This window comes from Phaethon aethereus (genome assembly GCF_964289735.1).
Source record: "Phaethon aethereus genome assembly, chromosome: Z".
Taxonomy (NCBI): domain Eukaryota; kingdom Metazoa; phylum Chordata; class Aves; order Phaethontiformes; family Phaethontidae; genus Phaethon; species Phaethon aethereus.
In genome coordinates this window covers 82107954-82132427 of record NC_138577.1, presented here as the reverse complement: position 1 = coordinate 82132427, position 24474 = coordinate 82107954, and the positions used below count along the sequence as shown (strand labels likewise).

The 24474-nt window shown below is 38.8% G+C and overlaps 1 protein-coding gene across 1 annotated transcript in view; it reads right to left on the bottom strand.

Moving 5' to 3' along the window:
• Positions 1-24474, bottom strand: part of RASGRF2 (Ras protein specific guanine nucleotide releasing factor 2) — a gene marked incomplete at both ends in the record, with an annotated part of 129485 nt that overhangs the window by 23353 nt on the left and 81658 nt on the right. Inside the window, one exon of the mRNA XM_082013028.1 lies at positions 5389-5495. Coding sequence (XP_081869154.1) covers positions 5389-5495 — 107 coding nt within the window. The remainder of the gene's footprint in view (positions 1-5388; positions 5496-24474) is intronic.

The window sequence follows — 24474 nt, the reverse complement described above, 5'->3', positions numbered from 1 at the left end:
CTGTTTCAAGGCAGAGGCCACAGATTCTAGGGGTTTATTTGAAATGTAGTTAAAATACAGCACATCTTGCTATCATACGGTGAGTATGGCTTAAGTGTAATTTGTTCACATTTCTGCCATAAACTTACTGTAACTGCCAGGCATCATATTCATTACTTTATGCCTTTAAACATGAGCCAAGTGAGGCTCTCATAAAGGAATTTTTATGTTATTTTTTCATTCCAGTGTACAAAATGGAATTGCCCAATTCATGTGCACTAAAGCTATTTTTAACTAACTGAAATCCCCTTTGCTTGCACAATTCTCTGTATACGGGTATCCTCCATCATCCCTAAGTGCTATCAATACTACATCTGCAAAACCTTCTGTTAAAAATCTAATACAGCTTTGTTGGTATGAGCAAGAAAATGACTTGTAGTAGATTATTTCACATCTGGAGCAAGACAGGCATTGGGCATGAGATCATCACTTATACTCCCAAAATTTAATCCTTGATTTTCTCCCCAGACCTCGTGGTAACTTCATAACTCACAGACACTGACTGGCAGCCATCTAGTTTGTAAGAGAGTTAAGATTTGCCAATTCATTCCAGCTGAGATCTTCAAAGAAGCCAATGGGAACAAGCACCCGGCTGTCATTCAAAACTGGGAAGTCTGGAGAAGCCAGCCTCTCTCTTCATCAGCAGATGCAAAAGCTTTCTCCTTGGACAAGCTCCATTTCAATCTGCTTGCCACAGAAGCAGAAAAAAACTTGATTTTTTAACATAAAGTGTTTAGAGAAAAGACATGAAACTATTGTTAAACAAAGAAAATGAGGCTGCAAGACCTCACTAGGATAACAAAAATCATACAAAGACTTTCTCCTCTTGGCCTCCTTCTCCCTTCCTATTTTTCCGTCTCTACAGGAGTCAGTGGGAGTTTTATCCTTGTGAGCCCTTTCCACTCCCATCAACGCTCTTGTCTTCACAATGACTGTCTGCCTCATCATTTGTGTTTTCATTGTTTACAACAGGAGAATCCTACGCTGTTCCTCTCAATTACATTTTAGAAACAAAATGTAAACATGAACATTCTGCTGTTATTTTGGGCAAAAAGAAAGCTTTGTTGGATTGTAGGTGGTTGAATGAAAAAGAGAAGAGCAAGGGAAAAAAGAGGAGGGATAGGGAATGGAAAGAATGAAAATGTAAATAAAAAACCCTGGAAAACCTAAACGAGCCATCTTTCACGCTGTGCTGGTTTTGGCTGATGAGCAATACAGTGCGGTAAAAACAAAAAGTGAGTGTCACATTATGTGAGGATTTTTTTTTCCAAATTTTTATCTGTGTCTTGGGAGGTCCTGGACCCATTACTTAGTTCCTTCTGCCCTCCTGAAAGGGCTGCAGATCTGGCATCATGACTATATATTCACTTGGAATCTAATTGAGGCTCCTACAGTGTACGATCCTTGTTTTAAAAATAATGAATCCTTTTTCTAAGCATTGTTTAGTATGATTTCAAGATAACAAAACTGCTTTATGAAACACATCCTCACTGAATAGGCTGAATTGTTAATTTTAATGATTCTGTTTTCTGACCACAGACAAGTTTACATATTAAATACTGCCCATGCTCAGCTAAATTTTATAAAACACATGTTTTAAACAAAAAACAACCCTGACCCATCCACAACTGTGGTTTTGACACAGTTGCAACATACTGCAGGAAGCTAATTCATTACACAGCCCAGCAGAGAAAAGACCCTCCAAACCCTGGCCAAGGATTTGCTAGAGAAAGAGAGGAAACAAAACTTTGCATCATTTGTTTGGATAATTCTGCTACCCCTTAGTTCATGCGCTAACCCTAACCCATGTTATTATACACTTGAGAGCAGCACACTAAAGCAAGCCAAAGGGATCCAGAGGGAGGGATGGAGGGCAGTGAATAACTAGGCGGGATGATATATCTAAGAGCACTTTTAACAGATGGTTGTGCATTACTATCTTTACATTGCACACATTTCTGAACATAGTACACACACACACCCCTATGTGACTGTGCAGCACCTCACATGCTCTGGGCACTGGAACACAATAAATCAGTACAATAATTTAGGCAGACAGTAGAGAATTGACTGTCACTGGTGGATCAGAGAGCACCAGAACAGAGTTAGTTATGCTGCGGAGTAACTCACATGCGGCAACACTAAGCATGCCTGTAGTAGCATGTTGCACTCTAAAAAGAAAACCAAAGAAAGCCCCACAGCTTACCAGTCTAATGCCTTCGCTTCTCTTTACATCTAGTAATAAGGAAATGGCATTTTGGCAGAAAAAATCTGCACAGCAGGTCACCTCTTACAGTGGCGCAGGCTAGCGATGGCCACAAAGATCTCAGGCACATCACAAGGAAAATAGCCTACCTGACAGTGGGAGAAGCTTCTCCCACAGAGGACAGAAATTGCCTATTTGGTGTTGGGAGTTTTTGCAGCAAAATCAAGTTCAAAGTCAAGTGGAGAGAAAACAGTAGCAGCAAAGCATACCGAACTGCACGTTTATCTTTGCGAATATCAACTTATTTTGTTAACTTTTTTTTAAAAAAGATAATAAAACCTGCCCTTGGCTGCTGATGAAGGTGAAGGATGTCTCAAATTCTTAAGTGCCCAAAGAATGATGCAAATACCTTAAAATGTAATAAAGTTTTTGGCAGGTCTGTTGATCTCATAGCATTTTAATACTTACATTGTTTTGTCATTTTGGAAATCTAATAAGCATTTCTTCACCAGACACTGGTGGCTAAGGGTTCTCTGTCTTGCAGTTTGTGTTGTTATTGTAAAAAGGCTCTGAGCTACTGCTCTCCCAGGACTATACATCTTTAGTGCCAACATTTCGTACTATTTGGCCAGACAGTAATTCTTCACTAGCCTTGCTTAAAGCAGTCCTGTCCCATATGTTTTTTTGCAGAAACTAGTCAGTCATTGCTGAGGTCTTCTGTCCTTTCTCCCTAGCCTCACAAGTAAACAACACAAAAAGCTGATTACATGCTCTGTCGCTGTAGCATTCATTACTTTCTGTGCCAAAGCCCTTGCATTTTAAAATATTTGCTCTATTGGAATACTGGATTAAGAAAGCCAGAGAATTAAAATCTGCCACCCTCGCATTGGGAAAAATAAAAGACAGTGAGTGACTAGGGAGTCCAGGTAATAGCTTCCACTTTGAAAATGCACAGTGTTGAATTTTTACTCATTACCTTTGTCCTCTTCATATTTTTAAAAGAATACTAATTGTAATCATTACGCAAAAGTAGGTGCAAAAGTATTCAGGAAAATATTATATCTTTGCATATCATGAGTACTTTTAAAATGGAAACAGAGAACACTTGTATTTTTAAGGAGAGAAAGTGTATTTTTGATAAATTGCTACAATGACAGACTATGCTTGTATTGTTCACAGTTACTTTGTGTTTATGATAGAGAGTCATCACAACTCAATCAGAGTCATGTCTGAAACTTAAATTTCAGTCTAATTGTTGTAGACAGTTGCTTAATGTAGACCAAAGTCTGATGACTCCTAACATTTTCACAACCACATTAGTTAACCACATTTTAATTACTATAGAGGGTCAACTCAACTCATAGCAGTTACTTAATATGAACTGTGGCAGGGACACAGTAAGTAGGTACATTACACTACCATAACACAGAACAGTAGTAACAGATTTCTGCCGTTCCCGTTACAGCTTAAGATTTTGCCATGCAATGATTTTCATTTAACAGGCAAAGAGAACTTGGTGTACATAGGTTGTTTCTAATAACTAAAACGATTTAATTATTCCTGTGATACCAAAAAGGCTTTTATTAATCTCTTCTGGGCTGTTCAGCTTTTCAAACACAACCAATTTTCCGACTTGCGCACTTCTTAAAGACTTTGTTCTCTAGCACACTTAACCTCTATGAAAATCAAACCTATTACATGGAAAAAAGGGAATTGAGTCTGACATAGAACAGTTTGACATTGCTACAGTTAGCTGTGCAATAAACCCACTTTAGATCAAGTGTTCTTGATTATTAGCATGCAGTGACAAAGCAGGCTATAATTGCCATGAAGTACTATCATCCAAGATGTACAAAAATCTTTGATTTGCTTCCAAAGTGCTCTCAGTCTTTCTCGTTCCTTCCCTCCCCTCCTTCTTTCTTTCCTTTCTTCTTCCTCTCCATTCCTCCTTCTCTCCTCCCCTCCTTTATTTCTTTTAGTAATTTTCCTGATAGTCTTCTACGTGTGTACCAAAATCTTCCAATATTTGTCTCACCTGGCAGCTTTGAAGGACATCGCCATCTATGAAATTCTACTAGGTCCTCAGATTTTTTTTTTTCTCTCTCTGTGTCAACACAGTTTTATGATTACATATCAGACGCACAGTCCTGTCATGGTTGTAGAAGGACCTGCTGAGGCCTCATCTGGAGTACTGTGTCCAGTTCTGGGCTCCCCAGTTCGAGAGAGACAGGGAACTTTTGGAGAAAGTTCAAAGGAGGGCTACGAGGATTATTACAGGACTGGAACATCTCTCGTCTGAGGAAAGGCTGAGAGACCTGGGGCTGTTTAGTCTGGAGAAGAGAAGGCTGGGAGGGGACCTTATCAATGCCTATAAATATCTGCAGGGCGGCTGTCAGGAGGATGGAGCCAGTCTCTTTTCAGCGGTGCCCAGTGACAGGACGAGGGACTATGGGCACAAACTGCAGCACAGGAAGTTGTACCTCAACGTGAGGTTGACTTCTTTACTGTGAGGGTGACGGAGCACTGGAACAGGCTGCCCAGAGAGGTTGTGGAGTCTCCTTCTCTGGAGACCTTCAAAACCTGACTGGACGCGTTCCTGTGCAACCTGCCCTGGGTGACCCTGCCTTGGCAGGGAGGTTGGACCAGACGATCTTCAGGGGTCCCTTCCAACCCCTACCATTCTGTGATTCTGTGATTCTGTGACCAATGTGAAGGACTGATGCATCTTTCCATATACAATTCACAACAAATAAATAAATATCTGTATGCAAACACAAGTATTTTAACACTTTCAGGCAAAGTAACTGAACCAAGCTGCCTGTAACATGGACGCTGAAAATCTGAAAGATTAATCCAACCTGCTCATTATGTGTTTCAACACGTATTACAACAGTAAAGCACTCACAGGAATAATGTTGTAACTGTGTATTTTCCAGAGAGCTTGGCAAGGCTAGATGATGGATTTTTCACTGGCTTAACAGTGTGTTTTTACAAGTTAATTTTTCATATTATCTTTACAGCACTGACTTTTCAGGTCGTTTCACCTCTGCTACACTATACAGCAGCAGTGCCTAAAAATATTTTGTATGGAGAACACAGACGTATCACAGATGGAGAGGAGAAAGGGTGCAACAGAAGAATACCTGAGAATGCTTGGAGACCCAGTGGCGCAAGACATTTAGGACGCGATTTGTGGCTGCTCTGCGTATTATGAACTCTTTGTCGCACATGCGTTCAGAATTGTTAAATCCTGTGTGGAAAAAACACACATTAAAGCTAATGGATGTAGCAAAAATTCAGATACAGTATGAATAACATGGGTAAACTGAAAGCTCATAGAACATTTATATGTAATAGAAGGAAAGATGCCCATATAGACTTTCAAATATGACCATTCAGACTGCTGAAATTCTGCAAAATCAGTAGAATATAACCCTGTCCATCATAACTAATACGGACACCTCCTTGGGTCAGCATTCAGTTTTAGAAAGATGAAGAATATTTGCCTGCATCATTAGCATCAGGTATCCCTCCAGTATGGAACAAAATAACAGTGAAAACCAGAACCAGACCAAAAATGTACAGAGCCTGCAATCAAGCAGATCACAGACAGAAAGTGAGTATGATTTAGAAAGGTGAAAGAGGCAAATTTCAGAAGTGGTAAAGAAATAGAGGAGGATAGTAGTTTAAACACAGAAGAGAAGAAGGTAAACACAAGAAATGTTCCTTCGTAAGAGCAGTATTGTACGAGCTCTACTAGTCAACAGAGACTGTTCAAATAAGCTATTTGTTTTTTTACCACCGGAGTGACAAGAAAGCAGGCAGGTATAAAGAAAACAAATTTACAACCCCAGCTGCCTGAAAAGAAAGATTTGCCAACTGCAGCATTTCCCCACACATCTTGTAAAGACAACCTTTTTTTTTAGTCAGCAATATTTACTTATAAAGAAATAGTTTTAAAAACAACCGAGAAAGTTTCTTCCTACATTGATACTATTGGTTCTTCGTCTTCTTATTCTGCTTTAGCTCTACCATAAATACAATCTGTATGACAAAATAACAATTACATTGTTTTAGCAATAATAAAATTATTACATTACCCCCCCAATTTTTTTAAAAATTGGTAACTCTGAAGATACACTTGAGAAGTTTAGATTTTTCTAAGTTCTCTTAGATTTGATCTTACACTGTGCTGCTTTCCACTTCACACAGTGCAGAGTCCAACGAACAACTGGAAACACCCTAGCTACAATCAATACATCAATGTATTTTTGGCATAAGAGCTATTCTAAAGTCCGTGTATTATTATAAGTAGTAAAGGCAGATTAAACTTCTATTTATTCTGTGAAAAACCCATTGAAGATATTCTTAGACACTAGTATTAGTTTTGCTCTGCTTTTATTAAAGGCAATCCAAAAAATCCAAATCGCTGCTCTATATTTTTTGAAAGATAAGCAGGAAAAGAAAAGTTTAACTGCAGTTTTACATTTTTTACTGCAAGTTGGACCCTAAACCCCAAATGTATTTTCTATGCTTACATTTCATGGAATTTTTTTAAACTATGGCTTATTACACTATAGTTGACATCTAAGATTCAATATCAAAGGAAGCTTCCTACTGAAACACCTTCAGGAGCTTCATTGCCCATAAACAGCAATGCAAACAAAATCCCTGAGGCTTTACTCAGTAAAAGGTAACCTAGGCAACATTTTGTGTCTTAATTTTCTATGCCTTTCACAGTTAACCTCTTGCAGAAGCAATTAGGCATACACATTATAAACTGTTCAATTAGCCACTTAATTGCAGCAATGAAAGTCACAATGAAAATTATATATTAAAGCAGTGGAGTCTTTATCAAGGTAGCATTAAGGAAAAGAAGTTTCAGTAAGCTGGAAGGAAAACAGAGAGAAGCCTATAGAGACAGTTTTCAGTTAGCTCCAAAAAGAATAAAAAGAGCAAGAAAGGAAAAGGTAAAACCTCCAGAGATCACTTCTATGATCCTCAGAATTTCATCAATTTTTAAGCAGTAATCAGCTTGTTGTGTCGAATAAGCAACATGTTCACTCAGATCCACATTGTCAGTGCTTAATGTTGATGTCTTGAACCTATAAATGGAGATCTCTAGTTTTGTAAGAAAAATTAACTTAGTTGAACATAGATGCAATGTGAATTTAACTCCAAGTGGGTGATTCATTATACATCTTCAGGTACAAGACTTCAAATAAATAAATAAATCATCGAAATACTTTTTTTTTTAAATAAAACTGAAAATCTATTAACTCCATTCTGACCTTCTTTTTAAATACCAAACAACTCAGAAAACCAGGATGTGTTTCCTTCTTTCTTCACACAACATTTATAATTTATTGTTCTTTATAGAAATAAAAAAAGAATCCACAAGGCCTCAAGCAACATTCACTATCCAAGACTTAAATCTGCAAATTGATTTTTAAGAATATCATGTTTATGATATTTTCTTGTGGAAATGGAATGGAGTGGAATACACACTGTTCTCTGTATACCGGCTTAGCATCCTTCCATTTGGATGTCTGGGTTTACCTCAAAGTTTTCCCTCAGGATTTTTTTGAGTAACAGTAGACCTCAGGTAGGCTGCAGATAGAGTAGCTTTGACAACAGCTCAGCAGAGTTACGCCTTAAGCTAGAGCCACTTATGCTGGAGAATAATACATGGAGCTCTTGGACCTTCCTGAAGCAACTGAGACTGGAGCAGGACAAAGGTACTGGGACTTGTGTTCAGAAAAAGAAGCCTCTTCCACTGTTCTTCTTCTACAATCTACCATGCTATTTCCAAGCAAAAACTTCAGCATAGACACGGAAGGAACACGGAGCAGTTCAGGACAAAGGGATTGATCATACTTCCACTTCAAAAACTGGTGACAAAGACTTGCACTACACAGAGACAAAGATGAAGAACTGCCCCTTGTGAACACAAAGGTGTGCAAGTCATCATTGACAGGTGTGGAGAGATCTGCAGAAGCAAAGCATATGATCTCTAGGTCTACCACCAGGAGACACTGCAAAGTGTGAACCTGATGAATGGTGTTTAGCACACTGCCAGTTCTTAACTTTTCCATCCTGAACTGACTTGTAACTGAAGTGGGAGCCAGGACTGACAGCATGCAGTAGCATGGTTACCATCTACATCATTAAAATGCCCATCAGGCATAGATTAATTAGATTAGTCTCAAAATTAGAAGTTATTTAATAACTGCTACTATTCAGTACCTAAGCTTAAGTGGACTTATATGCATGATATTTTTCATTAAAATTATAGACAATAGCCACCATTTTTTGATCTATTCACCTGTGTATCAGAAGACTAAGTGTAAAGTTATACATAGATACCAGCAAATCGAGACAAAACTAATGTGTCAGCTCCCCTCCAGTCAGCATAGCAACAGCTAAAAACCCCACCATTTGAAACGCTGGATTGTATCATTCTTGATACTAAGAAAATTATGTCATATTATTAACCTAAAGAAAAAGAATATTGAAGGTGAAAGCAAAAGAAATCTCAGTAGTTCTTGCAGTCACTGAATTGATCTTGTCATTAACCAAAAGGTGAAAACATATAAGAGAAAAGGTACTCAAGAACATTCAAATTGCACAGAAGAGTGGTATTAATTTCAGGATCTTACAAAACTCAGAAAAAAACAGGAAAAATGTCAACTGCAAACAAGTAGGATCAGCCAGCATTGTTACTCTTTGGTTCGCTATGTTTGATAGAAAAGTTCTAAGGAAAACACTAAAAAAAACTCAGTAAAACTTATTGCCACAGCTGCGTGAATACAGAAGCAGAAACATACAACATCAAGTCCTTGGCTAGCACTGGTTTTGCTCTTCCTGACTTTCAAAGCCACAAATCCTCCAATCCTGTCTAGTTTTGCAACAGGTAACAGTGGTGCTAGTCTAGCAGGAATGCCAAGCTATCTCGCCTACTGCAAAAAAACAGGTGACAGCCAGACAGTATGACATTACTACTATGGCTGCTATCTACCATATTACTGGTATGACAGTAAGAATCACCCAGACTGATGAAGAATGAGCTTCACTGAAACCGAGCAACGTGCAGAGGTGATGGAACTAGAACTGGCTTCAGGACCTTGTGCCCAACAATCTCCTTGAGACTGACATCTTCGACCTGCAGATCATGGACATGGACCATGCCAGATGACAATCCAACACCACATACCATCTCCCCTGCCCTGAGAGACTGCTATGATGGATGAAGCCCAGAGTCATGGACCGAATGAACTCCGCAGACATTTTGAAGTGATGGCCCATGGACTAAGAGAATGGCATCTGTGTGTATATATTAAAAGACAGGAAGAGTAATGATGAATAATTGGAATGTATTGGAAAGTACAGGACCCGGGCATGATGTAAATGGTATGGAATAAGGGGCGGATACTGTCCTGGTTTCAACCAAGATAGAGTTAATTTTCTTCACAGAAGCTGGTGTGAGACTGTTTTGGATTTGGGATGAGGAACTGTTGATAACGTGCTGATGTTTTGGGTTGTTGCTGAGCAGTCAAGGACAGTCCAGCTTCTTGTGCTGGGCTGCAGCGAGCAGGCTGGGGGTGCACGGGGAGCTGGGAGGGGACACGGCCGGGACAGCTGACCCAGGCTGGCCAAAGGGATATTCCCTACCATATGATGTCATGCTCAGTACATAAACTGCAGTTGGCCGGGGGATGGGAATCGCTGCTCGGGGACGGGCTCTCGATCACCAGGTGGTGAGCAATTGCTGTATTGGGCATCACTTGTTCTTGTACATTCCTTTGCTGGTATTATCATTGTTGCTATCACTGTTGTTTCCTTCTCTCTTGCTATCCTATTAAACTGGTTTTATCTCAACCCACGAGTTTTTTCCCCAATTGTCTCCCCCGTCCCACTGTGGGAGGGAGAGTGAGCGAGTGGCTGCATGGGGCTTAGGTGCCGGCTGGGGCTAAACCACGACGGTCCTTTTCCTTGGTGGGTCCTTGCTGGGCCACACATTACCTGTCCCTGTGTAAGTGTGAAGCTGAACCTGCACTAAGTGACTACGCAAAATACGCAATATGATTTTTTTTTGTGGTTTAACACTGGTAGGCAGCTAAAGGAAAAGGTGCTGACCCACAGACTAGAACTGGGAACTGAGGCTTCAGGTCAGATGGTGATCTGCAAGGAGCAAGGGTTTCATCACACCGCTAAGGCATATTTCAGAAAGCTTCTTACCAAACACTTCCCAGTTAACCTTTTAGCATTGCTGCATCCACTCTATTATTCCCTGTATATTTTTCCTACCTATTTTGGGGCTGGAAACAGTTTTTAACTCTGATTATGCAGAAAATATCATGCTTGCCCTTGACTTGGACTTGGAGGCACGCTTAGCCACGTAGGCTATAAATCTAAGTGGGTTGAAAGATGAACAAAATAGCCATATCTGATCTGATAAAATTTCATCTAGCTTGGCATCCAGAAGCAAATGCTTTCAGAAAGAATCTTTAAAAGGGGCACATTTGAAGCGGTCTTTCCCATAGTGTGTTATGATCTTAAAGGTCTTTTCCAACCTTAATGATTCTATGACTCCACGATCTTGTCAACAGTTTTGAGTAGTATGGGGGCTAACTACACATATTACACTTAAATCAGTGGGAAAGTAGGCATGATTTCTCTGAAGTTCATCTTCACTGTGGTTCCAAGAGACAAGAGAGAAGAAAGATCCTTTCTAGCACGATGCCAAACTTTGCAACGTTTTAATTAGGATTCTGGATGGAACTGCCCACATCCAGACCCCATGGTGAAATAACCCAAAACACTCCATGATGAATATCTGTTTCATTCCTGAAGGAAACAATCTTTCTACATTAGAAATATCAGCAGTATTTCTAATCATTAATCATCTTAGTGGGCAGCTGCTTCAGTGAGTGCTACTTTCAAGTAATGTTTTTCCCCAGTCTGTTGAGACTAATATATACTGCTTCCACAAATAGTTTCTTCACCTAACGGTGATGCAGAACTTCTACCAAAGCCTGTCAAACACAATGTTAACTTGCCAGCATTACTAGTTTCAGTGAATTACTTCTTTCAATAAAATTTCATCACTCTGTTCATGTACTTGTCTTCAGATTATGTTATGCAAAATCCAGTTTTGCCCTCAGATGTTTGTTCATACGTGCACTACAGTAAAAACTAGTATTTTCATAGTTTCTACTATCACGAAATATTTTAAAAAAGGTGCTGAATAGACATAAATCTCAACACCTGCAGACAAAACCAGATTAAATTATGACAATACCTTGTACATAGATAGCTCTTCTTATGTGAAGGTCTAAAGCACTTTTCTGTGGTAGATGTCATTACCTATCCCATTCATAACGCAAAAAAACCACAGGCAATCAATGCTTGCAGGTAGGATGTGTCAGTGTTTCCACCCTTGGAACTGCTGAACACTCAAGACTAGATCCAAAGATCTCATCACATGTTAGTGTGAGACAGAGAACAGACCCTCTTCTCAAAAGCTACTAAGAATCCCTATAGCAAAACCCTGCCCTGTGTTTTCTTGTTCTGTTGAACAAACCTGACTCTACCAGCAATTTACGTTATTTCCTCTTTAAAATACACCTCACCCAAGAGGAACATTTGTGTTATGCTGAAGGCCTGCCCTGCATATGTTAAAGAAATTAAATTATGCACATTTGTTTTTCTATTTAAGATGTCAAAAACTCTCAGTTCAGTTACAGTAAGTGTATTCTCTGCATCAACACAGCAGCACGCGATTTCTGACCACAGTAATTAAACTGTCAAAAGTTTTGACGATACATATCTTTTTAAGGGTTTATCTATGAAAAAAAAATCATTTCCGTTCACAAGATTCAGGGGTAAAGTTGTTTGAAATTATGAAGAGTAACTTCAACGAGTTACTGGTATCTTTCTTAGCAAAAATTTCATTCCAAAAAAGATTGTATGTGTCAGTTTCACTGAAATACTCTCAAATCATGCACTGAAGCTGCGTTAGCAACTAACATAAGAGAAAATTGCACTCCATCCTTTGAGGATGTCACAGCAAACTCCACAGAGTCCCAAGGAGGTGGAAGTGGAACAGCCATGGTTCACAAAGCAGATGACAAATAATCAAAAAAAAAGAGTCAAATGTAGTTCTCTGTCTTGTGTTTTGTTTCTTTCTTCTGATAAATACACACATGAGTTGTAGGCCAGATTCATGATTCAGCCTGGCTGAAATCCTGAAAGCTTAGGCTTGGCAAACATTACTGTTACTTTCTGACCTGGATAAAGAGTAAATACAAACCCCAGGCTTGGAGCAGAGCAGTTTTCATCCACAGATTAAAACTGAGAAAGCCTCTCCAATATATGCAGCACAAGAGAAAAGCCTTCCTAAAATATATGCAGCACAAAAAAACTAATTACAAGAAGTTTTCTTTGATATACCTAAAAAAGTTTGGATAACTGTTAAAAGATACCCATCCTTACTGGTCATACACTTTCAAGCAAGTAATTGTGGGTTTCACAAATTTTCACAGAAATGTGTCAGAAAGCAAGCAGCCTAATAATTATAAGAAATCTAAACTGCCAATGATTCTGCTCTCCTTTCCATTTCTTCAATTATGATATCAAGTTGCCATATACTAGCCAGCTGAAGAACAGTGGAGCTGGAAAAGAAGATCATATTAAATGAGATGAAAAGAAGCATAAAGACGATGAACTCCCACTCACAGCATACAGAATAGCATAAATGATCAATACTACAGTTTGTCCTTTTTTTTAAAAGTAATTATCAAATGTGCACATTCAGATTTATAATGGAGCAGGTTATATGAGCAGTCTGAGGCTTGAAAGTAGGAGCTATCAAGTCTAGCCATGATCTTTGAGCTACCTCAGTTTAAGGAATAGGTGTATTTGATCATTCACTATGCCGGGGTTTGAGTTCGTTTCACAAAGGATTATAAACTCATACAGCATCAGAAGAAGTGACTATCAAAAAGCAGAAGAAATCAAGTGTCCAATGCATTTCAGGCTTTTAATTTCACTTTCACTGGTCCTTGGGACATATGAAACCATTTTGTTCCAAGAAATATGCTGCTGAAAATCCCTATTGTAACCATCCACGTCAGAAATAATTCCAAGTATGTATTTGATTCTTCTGTCTAAAGCCTGTGCCACAAATACAATCTATCTATCAAATCAAGTCAAGGGATTATAGTCTTAGTAAGGTAAACCCCATGGATTCACATGCACCCACTGATGTATAATACTGTAACACAGATAGAGCTATAGTGACTGTGTTTAATTTCTGCAAAATATTTAAGGGAAAGGTTGGTAAACTATTTTTAGATGACTCTTGCTTTAGAAAGGCTTTTTCTAATCAAAGTAATTTAAAGAACACAACATTGAGATAAAGCAGTTATGTCATGATTATGCTGTAAACTTGAACTAAATCCAGTAGTCTAAAAATATATCAGTCCAGCAAAATAATTTTAGTTTAATGGATGGGAAAAAAAGAAAAGTGGCTAAGGAATATGCTTAAGATCAAGATACTATTCTAACTCCTAATAAAAAAAAGGCTGCTCTGAGAATTATAATAATCTATGAGTTTATATGCCTAAAACATGAGTATCACAAAGAATGAAAGTATTGCTTTAAACTCAAAGAACTGTTCAAGTTTAAAAATTTGTCCTTTAAAAATCCTTAAAAGCAGGTTTACTGCTATAGATAAAACTGACATACACTCTTGGGATATCTGTTTTTTTAACAGAGGTATTCTCTCAGAGATATTCTCAGTTCCTGAGAGTCTCACACTTGGAAGAAAAATCTTTAAAAACTGCTAAACACTGAAAACATACTTGCAGTTACAAGTTACACAACTTGTTATTAAAAATCCATAACTCATCTTAGAAGTAAAAAACACCAGTCTGCTTTTTTTTTGCCCTTTTTTTTTTTTTCTGAAATTCAGAAGCAATACAAGATTGCATTTTTCATTTTTGGCATGTTGTGATAAACACATGGGTTCAGTGAAAATAGCATTGTTCACTCCTCTGCTACAGAGAGAAAAAAACAGCATGTGCACGAATTAGCATTTAGATATGTTGTAATGACACAGGGAATGAGTTATCTGTAGCTTTAGACTACTGCACTTTGTAGGAAGCATTTTCCACTACTGTAAGGAGCAGTAACTCCTCCTATTCTTTCATTCTTTCAGCAACAGTAAAGAGATCCGACAAGGAGTTAATGTCATCACTAAAACCTAATGCCAAATTTTGGTGTACCTGCATATATCTTCAAAAGCATATTTGTTTGCACACAAGAAGTTCATGTGTGTGTATGCATGTGTAAACTCGCAGTCCAATTTTTCTACTGAAGTCTTAGGTGAAACCATCCAAATCTTGTGCCTTTATTTATTGATATAGATCTAGAAAAGAATAGATCTTGAATTTCAAAGGCTGCTGTTTGCCAATTGTGTTTACACATTGCAGAATATCATGACAAATGTGCAATGTGACAGCAGAATTTTTTCCTGTGACTTATGTATATAAAAAAACTATAGGGAACAACTGACAAAGAAGAAAAGCCTTTTTGAACAGCCCACCTTAACAACTATTTTTGTGACTGTTTTAGTACATCTTAGACATTTTTCTACTGCAGTAATGTTTGAATTATCTTCCATGAATAATGACAAGAATGGCAACACTGCAGTTGACATTTTTCTTTGAATTTGTACATCAGCCAAGTGAGTTTGCCTGTGTTGCTGCTATGTCTCTTAAGTCTTCAGGGAAGATATAAACATTTTTTACCTGCTGACATATTTCTGCATTTTGAGCAATCTCCAGCTTTTGATTTCTTTAATTACGCATTGTCTATATTCTCAATCTGCTCCATTAGCAATAGGAAGAGTATAGCAAACTTTTTTACATAATGCTCACAGCCTTTTCAAAAGCTATTCAAAGTGAGCTTTCAGACCTTTAACATGCTCTATGTGCACTGACACAAAAGAAAGGCTAAAATGAAGTCTATGACAATGTACACGTAGAAACAGAAAACTGCAAAAAAGGATTTTGCATTTTTCTCCTTTAGTTGGACTGGGCTTTTTACATAAGCTAAAGGAAGGAGTTTGCAAAATTATTCATATTTTTGTATGACAATAGGAGTAAAGGTTAAATGAAAAGGAGGTGATAATTGCAAAGAGCCAAATGTATGATTTTTCAGACCATCTGTGAACGGGTAGTTGACTGTCATGAAAAACAAAAATTGGCAGGATGCATACCAGTCAAAAAAATTTCTCTGTACAAAATGTCCATCTCATAAGCAGCTTCCAGACCATTTATCATTGGGCCACAAATCAAGCAACTCAACAGTAGCATAAACAAATACTAATTATGCAAGCAGCACTTAGGCTCAGGAAAAAAAGGGGAACAAAATCCCACCAAAAAATCCTCCCAAAACTTCTCTCCCCACTCCACATACACCACTGAGAGCCCCAAATGTGAGGGAGGTAAAAGGGAATCGAAACAAACCTGTCCTCATTATGAACCCAGACCTTTTGGTCAAACTCCCTACTTGCAACCTCAACATACCAGGTCTTGTTTCCTGCACGCAGTGGTCACAGCTTCATTCCAGCTTCTCTCCTCCTGAGCTTAGGAGAGAAGGGGGAGGTACTACCCAAGAGCTTGCCAGAGAAGTTCAGCTTAAACCACTGGAAAATACATATTCAACACACCCTGTCAAATCAATCACAGTAGGATTGTGGTGACCCATTTTTGGGGAGCAGGAATACAGACTGTACTCATCGTCTTTCCTAGGTGAAGGAGGAACTTTTCTCTCAGTGCCTGTTTCATTGCACAAATGTATGAAACAGAGAGTTTCCCCTGCCGCTGCTCAGGACTTAGTGCAATGGGTCAGGAAACAGATGCTTCACAGTGTCATAACTCAGGAAATGTCCAGTGTAAACACTTTTTTCCTGAGTAGTCATCTCCTCTAATAAACTAGAATAAGAAATTAATTCAAGAGAGAGGAACACATTAAAAAAATGGGGATCTTAAATTTCTCCTACAGTGAAAAAAAAAAAAAAATCATCATTTTCCCCTGGCTTTTAATTCCCAAGAGCAGGGATCACTTGAGACTAAACTAATCTTCATTTTTAAGTAATTGTTTTAAATCAAAGTTACTGCTCTAAGAAGGAGAGATTCAACTCAATTTGAACATGAATGTTTAGCCAGTTATCTAAAATTGCTAAGCAACAATTTTGTTAAATTTAAAGGGCTCCTAATTCAGGAACAAAAATAGAAGTCTATTCAAATGCACTCCAGAGTAGGTGAATATTCAGAGGGAAAAAACAACATTCAGCATTATTGAATTAGGCGGCAGATTCCAAACAAATTAGTTTTAATCTCTATTTTCATTTTGCTACTGATTTCCCAGTAAAATATCCTCTGGCAGGAGAAAACATACACAAAAGTCTCATAAAAGCAGCCTGGTGAAGAAGTGTTAAAAATGCAGCCTGGAATAGAAAGCAAGTTTGACTCTCCACTGGGGCACTGTCATCAGCCCCCCTTGCCCCACACACTGCACACAACGAGACCCTCAGCCATCCTGATGGGTTGGTCACATTAGTGCTGGACACCTCTAGGTTTGGTAACAACAACTGGGCAACTCCTGACAACCTTCCAGCCACCAGTAAGGAAAGCTGGTTGATCTATACCAGCGGTTATTTGTCACGTAACTCTTTTTGATGGAGAACAGTGTCAGATGTAGAGTAAGCCAATGAGTACTTCCCACCTGGAGTTTTTTTAATCAAAATGGGGAATTCCAAGGAAGTTCCGCGTTCAGGTCACAATGCTTCTCAAACCTCCCTGAATCTGCATAAATTGGTCTGGAAATCTCATTAAAACACATTTTCCAAGCGGGAAATAGTACTCACTTTCCCAGTTCCTGGCTACAGCCATTAGTCAAACAAAAACGACAAGCAAAAAAACTTGGTTGTCCTTCATAAAGGATCAGAGGAGGATAACAATTCCTACACCAACTCTTTTCTTTCTTGGAACTAAGCATCTTAGATCCTTGGTAGAAAGGAGGGGTGGGGAGGGTAACAATGCATGCTGGATTGATAAGCACCCCTGAAACAATGATTTCACTGATTTGACAATATCCCCTATCTCTGACAGGAGACTAGATGCCCTCAAATTCAGTCTCGAGGTTCCATGTGGGAACTCATGACCTGAAGAAGTACAGTTAAAATGCAGGGCTGCTTCCAACTGCTTCGAGAGAGTCTCCATGATATGACCCTCTATGACCCAGTTGTGCCAATCTACTCCTGTGAAGAGTAGTCCTGCTGGGATAAGCTGCAGGTTCAAAATGATTAAATTGTTTGCATCTTGATTATTGATTGGGATATCACCATCACAGTTTTTTTCTTTCAGGTCTGGATTCATAAGGAAAAAGTTCCACAGTTTTTCCACAGAAAAAATTCGCAGTACAGGGAATGAGATGTTATAACCCAGAAAATTACAGGAGTGCAACACTACTGTAACTATTACTAATAGCAATGTTTACAGCATCATACTGAATACCAACTAGAAAAAAACACACATTTTCTGGTTTTGCTTTAGATATGGATACTTATGTACACAGCCAGAAAGAAATATATACCTTTCTAAAGGTTAGCTTGTAACCACTGATGTAACTGGAAGTATTTAGTACAGCACCACACAGAAGTGTGTGACCTGGCTTTCCACAAAAAGTAGAACCCATCGACATCACCGTCAGATACCGCTCGCCTTTCACTTAACATTTGCCATAGCAAGGAAATCGCTCTGCCTGCCCTCTCACAATGGAAAAAGAAAGTAATAATTTCCCTTACTAATATCACTTAATTCTAACCAATTTACCAAATTTACCAAATTCTTTACCAAATTCCATGCTAACTCAGTTGCCTATTCCAGAATTTCTGTCTCAGGAAACACAATGGTGTAATGCCACATTACTGTTCCTCTGTTCAGAATTAGGGAAACACTCCCTGAGTAGTAAAGCTGATATCCTTCAATGGGGAAGGATATATACTCAAATCAATCTATGTGCAAGACGGTGAGAAAATACTGTATTTGATTAATGCATAATGTATATTTCTACATGCTTTTCTATTTCAAGGATCAACAGGATCCCACTGGGAGCGTATGCCTTCATTATTCTGCATGGCACATCTCCAAGTTACACTATTCAGCTTAAGTGCTGAATGCACCTGGCAGCAGTATGTACAGCCTCTTGCCACAGTCAGACGTATAACTACAGACACACAGACACACAAACCTGAACAGAGGATCAGATCTCCCTTGTATTGTTTGGCACAAGCTGTGTCATTCCATTACTCCAATTAGTGCTTATGCCAGAATAAACAAAACAAAAATATTGCAATGCTGGGAGCTGGGAAGTAGTTTGAATGACTGCAGAATAGCACCACTGGTCACAACCTAAAATAAGCTACACACCCCTCCCTAAAAACTTTTGTTAAACTTTCTCATGCTAATTTTGGCCTTTTAAAATAAGCAGTCATCCTTAATCAATCTGAATCAGACATTTATACTGTAAAAGGATTACACGCTTCCTTTTGTATGTTTTTTTCCATCACTAATGCATGTTATGCATAACTGATTATCAGTGGAAAGTAGCGTAGAACTTTTTACACAAAGTTTAAGATTAAGAGAGGAACTTGATCCCTCCATAGACAGTGATGCAACTGCAGGACCATTGATTCAGAACTCACAAACTGTATTAGATGCATTGCCAACAGTGGAAACTACTCAGTGGCAGTGCATGGAAGTGGCACCAGGAGGTACTCTGGAATGGCCAGGCATACCGAATTGCTTCGAAGAAAGATAGGCTTGCATTTAGCAGCTGCAGCCAGCAGATTAATGGAGCAGGTTTTGTGCTTCCTCTGTCGAGAATCTGCTGCAGCTCCAAAGGACTGTCTGATCACTTCTGCAGACAGATTGTAAGAGCTATGGAAAAGCAGAAGATGCGAGAAAATGGACTGGAAACAGGCTGATCAGCTTTGCTAGATTAAAACCAACACCAATTTAGATCAAGATTGCTTCTCCAAACCACCGGCATGGATTTGTGAAAAGAGAAGGAGCTGGCTGTAATTCCTCTGTGTAAGAAAGGATTTGCAGGCTGATTGTTCCAGAGAGCTTTTGAAACATTCTTTGATAGGGTACAAGCTGCAAAACACAGAGGCTTTTGGAAAATTTCTCTCTCCTGAACAATACTCAGGTAAATAACTCAAGTCAAAGGTAATTTAGCACCAGAGATATGTACAGGCCATTAATTGAAAGGGATAGTACCTAAGCAATTGGTTTTTGTGTAGATGCTTCAAAGCTTCAAGCTGTTATTTTAATTGCTCCTTTAAAACACTAAAATCCCAGAGAATAAAACCATCTTTCCTCCTTGCTAGCATGGGGCAGATTTTCCTATGTGCAAATCATGTTTGTCAGAGATACTCCCCCAAAGACTCCTTTTTCCCCTACTTCTTTCTCACTCTCTCCTCTCCCTTTCACATGTGTTTTAAAAAACAAATGCTTATACTAAAGAAGCCAGGCCCTCCTGCCAACCACAAGCTTCCATCCCACTCCCATCCTCTTCCATAATATGTCACCTTGTTCTTGTGAAAAATGGTACATTCTCTACAGCGCGGATCGGCATGCTGTAGGAGGAGGAAGGCAGCTTTGAAGCATGTGGCACACTGGAAATAGTGACGTACCCAGCTCAAAAGCAGATGACAGAGCTGTTGAAACAAAGCTGCTATGTTCATGAGGGAACAACCCATTTGTTTGGGTTTAAGTATTTGCTTCTTGTCTAACATTTATTTTCCATGTTGGGAGATTTCTGAACTCTGGTTTGAGTTGAGGAAGAAATAAGCTTCTCAAAGCTCTTTCAGTATATCTGCAAAGAATATAAAAAATACAGAGCATACAAGAGCTATTTAGATGTTAAATCTAAGTTTTTGTCAAAAAAATCTCCTTGAAGCCCATGTTCAATAGAACTGTTTGAAAATAAAATGACCAATTTAACTATTTTTCTTCACATTGTGTTAGATATTCTTAGCAGAGAAGAAATTTGTGTGTTTGCTAAGCCTATGTAAGTACTTTTTACTTTATTCATTATTTACAAAAACAACACATAATTATTTTACTAATTTGGCTTCATCCATACAACTATTCAGAGATTTTAAGTAAAGCTTGAATCTCTTCTAGTCACACAGAGCACCTTCATAGTTTACGAATATTAACAAGTATGAGGACCTGCATGCAGAGCAAGCGGTTTCAGTAAATGAACACCAAAAGCTGCTTTTCTTTAAAAATCAGCACACAATATCTTACTTACCCTGTGATAGTGCTCTGATTCTGTGCCCAACAGACATAAATAAAATTTAAGAAGAAAAAAAAGCAATAACATGTTTGAAAGAATTGTACAAAGGTAAACCAGGAAAATTTGCAAGTTCTACACAACACAGATGAAATAAATACTTTACCATATAAATTGTTTTTATCTTGTGCTAGGGGTTATGTGGATGCTGTATAGATTATACTGCTGTTATTTGATTCCTGTAACATCTGCAGGATTTTTTTCAGCAGAACTACAAACAATTAGTGAGTATTTTGGCAGGAGGTTCCTCTCCCACATTACCTGTCTCACTCCTTTTTTGGACACTGGCTACATGACAGTCACTCTCAGAGAAGAGAAGGAAATTGCTCCTGAAGAGATGGGGCTTACTGCAGCTCCTTGGAGTTCCACTTAAGGACTACCTACCTCTCATTCCAAAGCTAAAAGAATAGATTACAGGACATTCATTAGGATGAGACTAAGCGTTAACTACAGTTAACATTCTAACGTTTTTATAGGAACTTTTCCATATGCAGAAGAGTAAGACAGACATTGGAAAAGAGCTGCTAGATAACCTCTCTGTTGCTTATGGAAGCTGTCATGATTCAAGCACAAATCAAGAACTAACTTTCTAGAGGTGTATGAACAGGGGGAAAGAAACAGCTCAAGTAACTGATGCCTCTGAGCAGGAATATGTTTGTGATTGCTCAAGGCTTATCTACCACTCCGAGAAGCATTAGGTGAACAGAGTGCTAGGAGCAATGACGAAGAGTCATGAGAACATGGTAATTTAGAACAAGTAAAGAATAATTATCCCTATATCAACAATATGAGTTTATACTAGTTTACATCCAGGCATGAAAACTGGATGCCTTTCCCTCTTCTGGAGAAGGATGCTTGCAAAACTTAGTTCTCCTTGCTTCCTGAAGAATGAGCTTTACTGCAATGAAAGCAAAGCTGTAAGACTGTAGAATAAAGATGACTTTTCACCTGTCCATTTCTATGGGCTAGTATTGTTCTCCTATTTTAGTAAGTTGGGAAAAGAATGAAGGTGTGCAGCAACCTCTTAGTGGTGACAGAGCACAACTGCAGCAATCCATGAAACATCCAGCCATCCTTCATATCCCTCAAAAGAGAAAGGGCATGTAAAAGAGACAACATGCTCTATTAATCCCTACTGTGCATATTATCATTAACGCATGCACCAGACTGTGCATAAGGTACCTGGGGTGCCTTATTAATTTTCTTTACTTTCACTTCGTATTTCTATTTATCTTTATCATGCTGTTAAAATAAACAAGCAATATGAAAATTTTCTGGAACAGAAGAGACAAACCATGTTTAAGATATGTAAAGATTAATATTCAACTAGACAAAAGGACTAAACAATAGGACAAGTAGTACAGCTTGGCACCATAAAAGCAGCTACCTGTAAAATAACTGAAATTAATGACAACAAACCCAGTAAGTTAAAAAGAACTGCTGAAAAGCATAAAAACCTGAACCTTCCTGGTTCAAAGAAAGTTTCTACATACTGCAGAAGCTCTGCAAGCTGCAGAGCAATGCCATGGTGCCCGGCAGCATCTTTTCAGCAGCTCATAAACTAGTGCAGCATATGGTGTGGTGGGGCAACCCAAGCATGAGCTGTTTTTAGGACCCTGCTAGCCCTACATGTGCACCTAGATAACAAACGAACTCAACAGATGAGGGTGTCCTGAAAACACTATCAAGGTCCTGGAGGCACAGCACTGATCCCCACAGCACTGGGTATGGAACAGACTGAAAACATTGCCAACATGCACTGTACTCAGGCTGCATCCGAATGGAAAAGTGCACCAATATCTAAAGCAGACCAAAGCACTGTAAAGTCTTTCAACTTTGGCTTCAAAGCCACTTGAGGTCATGAAGGCTGCAAACAAGACCAGCATGGGGAGACTTCCCCCAGCTGCTTATCATAAGATAGCAAAGCCATCACACACCCTGCGAGAGCTGTTCTGAGCTTTGTATACTTACCAGTATATAAACTTATCATCGCATGGTAAGAGCAATTATGAAATGTTATGCCCAGCACTCTCCACAGGAGATTATTAAATATTCTTCTGTTTGGTTCTGGTAGAGTGTGTGACTATACGGCTTTCCAATGAGTCTGTTAACCTGCTTGCCTGAACAGTCAGAACTGGAAGATGGGAAGTTGAGAAGAGCTATGAGATCATACCCTGGGAAACCAAACCAAACCAAACCAAACTGGCCAGAAGCCAGATGGCTTCAGGGAACAGTGAGAACAGAAGACACACAGATGACTCTTACCTCCTAACACTCTCCCACAACCTCCAACTGATTGCAGCTCCTGAACCTGTTCTAATTTGCCAGTCTAGTAACTACTGACTCTCGCTTGCAGGTAGCTGTCCACTATTTGAACCTGGGTAAGTCTCTTCTCTTCACAATGTCCCTCAGCAGAATCTCACAGGCCTTCTATACATTGCACAAAGAACCACAAATTTGTCTTTGTTTTGAACCTTGGCCTCATGAAATTCAACTGTTGCCTCCTACCTCTGGCATCAGAAAAAGCAACAAATGCCTACTAACTCTTATCTATGACATCCACGATTTTGCAGAACTTCCTTATCAACCTCCAAGTCATCTCTCCTCTGAACTTCAAATGCATGGAAGCCATTTCATACTTCCGCTCATCCTTGATTGCAAACTCTCAATGTCCTCTAGTTCTCATCCCCACACCTCAAACAGGATGTATCGCAACTGTACATAGTCTTCAGTACGCATGCAAATACTGGATTTATGCTGTGATAGCATAATGGTCTTCTCTGCTTTATTTTCTGTACCCTTCCTAATAACTCCTGATGTTTCCTTTACCTTTTTGGCTCCTGCTGAGCACTAAGATCACTTAATGGAGCTATTTATTGTAATCCTCAGATCTCGGTCCTGAGTAATAATGTCCAGCACAGAGTCCATCCTTTCAGGTGTAGAGCTGTTTTCCCTCATGTGCATCACTTAGTATTTATCAACACTGAATTTCACCTGCCATTCTATTTATGTTCCATGTAGGAGTATATTAAATGGCACACATCACAACATCTGTGCCAGTGAGGACAAGGACCAGCTGAAAAAAAGAAAAGAAGCCATAAATCTCACTACCCACACCTGATTCACTGAGGGTCCCTCCTATGCAATGAATGAGACAGGAGCCCACTGGGAAAAAAATAGTGTTATTTTAAAAAAACACATAATTAAAATAACACATACATGGTAAAGAAATAAAATTATTTGAATTACCCAAATTTGAACTGCAACTCTGCAACTCCATCTCTACCATGATTAATTGCATCAAGTTACAAAACAGGTGATTCAGCAGCTTAAGCTGTGGTTTGTAGACTTGAATTTTCATATTGATTACAGGTGGACAGCCTTGCTCCAGCTCAGCCTCCTGAGACTCTTCAGCACACACTTTTCTTGCCATATTTTCTGCAGATCCTTCTTATTGTTTTTTACATCACCCGGGAGAATGAACCTTTATGCAGAACTAGCTTAAACAGCAACACAAAAAAGTACTTAGGAATATTAGGGTGGGGATTTTTTTTCCTTTTTCAACATCCCCATGCTTTGATATTCCTTCAATTGATCGCATACTTGTACATTTTATTTTCTCTCATATTTCAATACTACAAATATTGAAAAGCTGTGCTTTTAACAACACAAAAGCAGTAATTTTTAACTGAATTGGTCCTAGTGGGAAAAAACAGTATTTTTTACTCTTACGGTGTTTTTTGAAGAATTTGTAAACATACTGGAATTAATTCATATGGTAAAATGTGTCACTGATT